This window comes from Cricetulus griseus, assembly GCF_003668045.3.
Source record: "Cricetulus griseus strain 17A/GY chromosome 1 unlocalized genomic scaffold, alternate assembly CriGri-PICRH-1.0 chr1_0, whole genome shotgun sequence".
Taxonomy (NCBI): domain Eukaryota; kingdom Metazoa; phylum Chordata; class Mammalia; order Rodentia; family Cricetidae; genus Cricetulus; species Cricetulus griseus.
In genome coordinates, this window is record NW_023276806.1 from 261,187,362 (window position 1) to 261,193,884 (window position 6,523).

The 6,523-nt window shown below is 48.6% G+C and overlaps 1 protein-coding gene across 2 annotated transcripts in view; it reads right to left on the reverse strand.

The window, feature by feature from the left end:
- The window catches only part of Ube2g2 (ubiquitin conjugating enzyme E2 G2), a 30,148-nt gene extending 23,919 nt beyond the window's left edge, over positions 1-6,229 (reverse strand). The window contains exon 1 of one of the 2 annotated variants that reach the window (XM_027394302.2): positions 6,071-6,229. In XM_027394302.2, the coding sequence (XP_027250103.1) occupies positions 6,071-6,113 (43 nt within the window). In that variant the 5' untranslated portion in view covers positions 6,114-6,229. The remainder of the gene's footprint in view (positions 1-6,070) is intronic. The other variant, XM_027394303.2, reaches the window with a different exon arrangement.
- Between the last annotated feature and the right edge of the window lie 294 nt (positions 6,230-6,523).

Below are 6,523 nucleotides of genomic sequence, written 5' to 3' on the forward strand. Positions count from 1 at the left end.
CACCATCCCACCCACTTTGCTGTCCAGCAGCGACACCTGCTGGTCAGTGATGAACTGCAGTCAACAGCAGAAAGGCTTCAAAACAGGTACCAGGTACACATACAACACCACCACACAGTTCCCTGTTTATTGATAATCATAAATTCCTGAAAAGAAACAATTACTAACCATATCAAAATTTTTCAAAGATTAGTCCCTGGAAATGGTAATTTTTTAAAAATTACTTTTCTTAAAATAGCTTAAAAAGTAGTCACTGCACAAACAAAATACAAATTTGTTCAATGACTCCATTTCTAGAACCTATCACACTGATAAAATGGTGAAAACAAGAAAGATGGTTGCAGAGGCTACTCCTTCAAGAAACATAAAATACAAAAGCTCCAAGGTTTACAATGGAAAACAGAAAAATCCAGGGGTCATACTGGCATGTTCTACACACTGCACAGGGCATGCTGAACAGAGCCATCCTGGTAGAGAAGTAACTACGGTTCAAGTGAGGACACCGGGCCAGGTGCTAATCCAACCTGTCTGTGTTCTCACTGAGGTCAGGTAAACAAGCCTGTCCCACTCCCTAACTCTGGAGATCTTGCCTTCAGGGTTGCAAGGAAATCAGTTTCTCTTGCCTCTATTAGTCCAAGGCCCAGCAGCTCTAGCAAACTGACACAGCTGGACACTCCCAGATAATATGTAAAGGAACCTGACTTCTCCCACGAAACCTTGAAATGGATTACAGATATTAACTGTGAAATACCTAGAAGAAATCCTAGCAGAAAACCTCAACAGTTTCTCAAATAGACAAAAGCAAGAATGTTTTAAAAGACAATGTATTATATGTCATTTTTTTTTAGTCTCCTGTTTAAAAGGCAGGATTAGGAGGTGGGGAAATGGCTATGCACCTCAGAGCACTTGCTGCTCTTTCAGAAGAATAAAGGCAGTGGCCCAGCACCAATGTCTCAGCTCCATGGGGATCCCAAGCCCTCTTCCTGGCCTCCACGGGGTCTGCACTACATACACATACACACAGAGATGTACATGTGAATAAAAATAAAATAAACCTAATAAGTTTTAAATTAAAAGAACCATTGGACTGGGGAAATGACACATGGAGTCAAGCCAAGAAGGGAAAACGTTTGCAAGGCAACTGTCCAATAAAAGGCAATGTTAAAGAAATGTACAACCTAAGGAAACAACACAACTTAAAAATAAACACTACACATTTCATCAAAAAAAGCCAGATGGTCAGTAAGCTTGCAATAACTCAACATTGTCTGTCAGTTATGAGAGAATTTCAAGTTAAGCCACTGGAGACACTAACACAAGCTGAACAGGAAGGAGGAAAAGTCAGAAACTCGGCAGAGCTGTGCAGCATCTGTGCTAGTGAGAACTGACAGTGACGTCAAACAACTGGGCAGTTCCTTCTAAAACAGGCGTTTATGCAAGAGAAATGAAGAAAAGCACACGATGTTCACAGCGGGTCTCATCACAGCCAAAAACGGGGAACATTCCAACGCTCATCAGGAAGCAAATGTTTAAACAACGAAGCCTGGCCTGCAATGGATTACCACTCTATATTAAAAGGAACAGCCCTGGACTAGTGAAATGACTCAGCACTTAAGCACTGGCTGCGCTCACAGAGGACCCAGGTTCAGTTCTCAACACTCACACGGCAGCTCACAATTGTCTGAAACTCCATTTCCAGGAGATCCAACTCCCTTTTCAGGTTTCTGCAGACAGCGGGCTCACACATGGTACACAGACACACATACAGGCAAGACTACACACGTAAAATAAAAATGAAAACCTTAAAAAGAAAAGCAACAGTCACTGCTCCCTTATCTGGATATTCAAGCTCAACAGAGGCGTCTGAAAACATCGCAATATCAGCAGAAATTCCCATTGTAAAAGATTATTCAGAGAACTCGAGTGAAATCTCACTCCAGACTTTTGCACAACAGCTGAACTACCTGCCCTGCTTCATCACTTGCTGCTGTAAGGCTGAGGAGCACTGCACCAATCCCACAGCACAGATATATCTCCACACTTCTCTGTGCTGAGCACAGAGAAGTACCAACACTACAGTGAGTGCAGATCAGTGCTGTCTGGGAGGAACAGACGGGCTCCCGGGGAAGGCATTCTGAGGACACTATGATTCACAGCTTGGATGTGACACACACAAACACACGGGAGCAAGCAAGAAAAAGACAGCCCTGTGTAAAGCCTGCCAGAGACAGGCATTTCACACAAAGAGGCAGAGATGGCCTGAGTACATGAACGGATGCTGCCGCCTCACTCATAATCATCCATGCACCAATTAAAGCCACAAAATACCATGCAACACCTACCAGACAAGCTGAGGACCCAAAAGCTAAAGTGTAAGTGAAAAACCTAAGCAGACCTAAGAGACTCTCAGCTGTGGCGGACCATGACACACACTGGAAAAGCCACGGCGAAATAGCTCAGCACACCTAGTAAAACTGGCTGCTCATTCAAGGGCTCCATGAGACTGAATTATACTCCAAATGCAAACCTGCACATGGGCACCAAGCCATCTTCAAAACAGCTCTGCAGTACTTACAAAAACCAAACTGCAAATTAACTTCGGTGTCTACCAACAGCAGAACAGATGGATTCTGACTTACTCGTAAAAAGAAATTCACTTAGCAAGAAGAGTGAGCTGCAGCCACAAGCTCCGAGAGAAAGGAAACTGAGACACAATGCTGGGTAAGGGGTTCCAAGGCAAAAGCAAACACACAAAAACATACAGTGTATAATTTTTATTACGTTCACAGACAGCTAAAAGAAAACCATGCACTGTCTAGAGACTGAGAGACCAACATGAAGAGAAGGAAAAGAACGATAGTTCAGGTGGTGCTGGGAGGAAGCATGAAGAATCTAAGTCGCTGTTCACAATCTATTTTGCAAGCATGGTCTCATAGACACCATGTTACTCAGCTGGCCATTACTGTAACAAAATGCCTGAGATAATCACCTTACAAAGAGGCAAGTGCCTACTTGTGAAAAGGGAACCCATCACAGCAGAGTACCAGACATGGCCAGGAAACAGAGAGGAGAGGAGGGCTAGTCACTGAGAGCAGATCCTTAAAGGAAGCACAGGGATCCCAAGTTTTCCGCTGCTTTTCTTTGGTGTTCTGGCCTCTAGGTAAACAGCTTTGCTCTGCTTCATGCCCCTGCTATGATGTACTGCCTCACATTCGAGCCCAGGGATGACTCATGGGCAGAAACGCTTGCTGCCAGGTCTGGCAACCTGAGCTCAAGCTTCCCAAGGAGCTCACAGTAGAAGGGGAGAGCCTTCTGCCAGTTGTCCTGACTTCCACACAAGCACAGGCACTCGCCTGCTCACACACATAAATATGTAAAAATAACTGCAATTTTAAAACACTCAGGAATGGTGACACGGACTGGAAACAGGGTTTCAGCAGATGTACCAGACTTAGAGAGCATACTGACAAGGCTGGACCCTAAACCAACACTGCTGACTTCTCAAGTGGGAGATCTGATGTCCAAATGCCCAGGAGAAGATGGTCACAAGAAGGTACAGGAGAGAAGGTGTTACACTAACACAGCTCAGGAACCCAAGGCAGCCAGCGCTCCAGAAGCTGAGGGACAGAAAAGATCTTCCCCCAGAGACCACTCTGCCAGGATCACAGCCCAGCCCACACCTGGATTTTTAATTCTATCTCCAAAATGGGAGATGGTTTCTGTTATGGTGGCACTGTTACAGCAGCTCTGGGCCACTGCTCCCCGTGTCTGTCACAGAAGAAGAGCTGTGGGGATATATAACAACCTGGAGTGCAGAACGCTCTTGCAGTACCCATATGCACAAGTCTGATCCCCAGTACCCATATGCAAAACGGGAAGGCTCTATTAACTATGTGTGCCTGTACCCCCAGAGCTGGAGGCAAGAGTGCAAACAGGAGGATTTCTGGAGCTAACTAGCTAGCCATTCTAGCCAAATTAATGAGCTCCAGGTTCAGTGACAGACCCTGTCTCAAGGGACGAAGGTGCGGAGTGACAGAGCAGGACGTCCACTATCCTCCTCTGCGCACACACTCCTCTGCAAATGCACTTGTACAAGAACGAGGGTGAGCAAGAGGGCAGCTGAAGTTCTTTGCTGGCTCTTTTTGGTATCATGAGCACAGTCGAATCATTTTGCATTTGTTATTCAACTTCTATAAAATATAAATTTATATAAAACTAGGGGGCGTAAAAAAAAACAAAACAAAGAAAAAAAAACAAACAAACAGGGTTGGGGGCTGGAGAGATGGCTCAGAGGTTAAGAGCACTGACTGCTCTTCCAGAGGTCCTGAGTTCAATTCCCAGCAACCACATGGTGGCTCACAACCATCCGTAATGAGACCTAGCACACTCTTCTGTCATATAGGGATACATACAGACAAAAGAATGTACATAATAAATAAGTCTTAAAAAATAAAATAAAAAATATTTAAAAAAAAACCACCAGGGCTGGAGAGATGACTCGGAGATTAAGAGCACTTGTCCTTGCAGGAGATTCAGGTTCTAGTCCAGCACCCACACAAAGGCGCACAAGCAGCTGTAACTCCAGTCCCAGGGGATCTAACGTCCTCTTCTGACATCCACTGGCACCAGGCACACATGAAATCAAAACACTCAAACCCATAAAGTGGTAAAATTTAAACAATAAACTGCTCCCGAGTCACATGATCTCTCAATCCACAGCACAATCAGGTACATTTGAACACCTCACCAAATCTGCCAAGGCTCTAGTCCATCCACGGCTGCTCTCGCTGAGTCTACCTAACTTTGGAGTGCACTGTCCTAAACACAAGGACAAACCAGATGCTAAACCATAAAAGAAGGGACACACTCAGTGGCAGTTTATCCAATTACACAGACATGGAGAGAAAAAAAAGTCCTCACTTCTCATGCTCGGTATGGATGGACGAATTTCCTGTCACTGTTGCTACAGTCTTAAACAATATCCATTGATGACCTCATGGTTTCCATGTGGCAGTGGGTCTGGGCTCAGCCAGGACAGCTGGGGCAGTTTTCAGGGCTGCAACCCAAGACCATTCAAGTTGCTGGCACAACTCAGTTCCATATGGCTGTAACACTGGTCCCAGACTGGCTGTCAGCCCGGAGGCCCTTAGCTCCGGCCCCTTTTTCCACTTCCAAGCAGCCACCTCAGATGGTGCCCTCTCCCCTGTGAACCCCTGACCTCCTGTCCAATCTTCCTGTTTTAGGGTCCACTCTTTTAAGCAAATTCTTTCCCTCTTCCAAACTTTTGATAATCCATGACCTTAACTGCAAACTAATTGGCAATATGCCTAAAATAATGTTCGAGCTTTTTATGAGGCCAGAGGATGGGAAATAAAATTTTCTCCAATGTGAATACCCTTGGGAAATTAAGTTCAACAAGCTCAGCCAAGTACAAACTGCTGGCACTTGGGATGCCTGTCCCAGAGCCTAAATGCTGTTCCTTTTGTTTGTTTGTTTTGGTTTTGTTTTTGTAAAAAGAGATGACATTTCTAAGCCTAGAAACGGGGCTGGAAAGTAAAACCGAAACACAGATCGGGATGAAAGAAAATGGTCATCACAAGTCCCCGAGCCCGTGTCTGCGAAGCTTTGGTTCGATCCAGCCGAACCGCAACTCTCACCTGAAGCGTGGCCGGAGGTTTAAGTCCTTATTTTGCTCACTCTCAACTTTCTCCCCAAACTCAACTCTACCCCACGACCACCTTACAGGGAGGGACGACCCGCAGCATCAGCTGCGGGCAGGACAGACGCGCCAGCCCCCGGGGACTCGAGGACCAGGTCCGGGTCGCAGGACCGTGACCGCGCCGGCCGAGCCAGCGCCCGAGCCCAGGGCCTGTCCCGCTGCAGCCGGCCGGGGCGCGCCGGCGCCGGCGCCGGCGACAGCGAGAGCGCAGCGGCAGCGGCGCAGCGGCAGCGCGGCCTTCCGCACGCGGGCTCCTTCGGGCCGGGCCAGTGTGAGCGTGGCCGGGGGCCGCGGCGGAAGGTGGGCTACGGGGACCCTCGAGAGCGGGAAGGCGGGAGCCGCCCGACTCACGCTTATACTCGGCCATCAGCCTCTTCAGCGCCGTCCCCGCCATACCGCGGAACCTGCGTTCAGCAGCCTCGCCACATCCGCGCCGGTCCCGCCCGCCTGCTCCGACGTCCACGGCTACTTCCGGGGCGCTGCCTCGGGCCACAAGCGCGTCCGGGGCGCGCGCGGGTGACGTGGCGTGGAGACGTGGTGTGTGCGGCCGAGGCCCGAGGAGGCTCGCCTGGAGCCCGCGGCTTCAGGCGGGGCCCGGGCTGACGGAGCTCCGGGGCGCGCAGCTCATCCTTCCTTGATGGACCCTGCGAGGGCCAGGATGTGTCCCGTGCATTGTTCCCGGATGTTTAAGACGCAGTTGCTTACACTTGGCACGTTTGTGCAAGCGCGCGGAACTGGAAGGCAGCAAGATCTCCCCCCCCCCACACACACACACACGCACTGTGTGCCTCCGGCTGTCCTGGC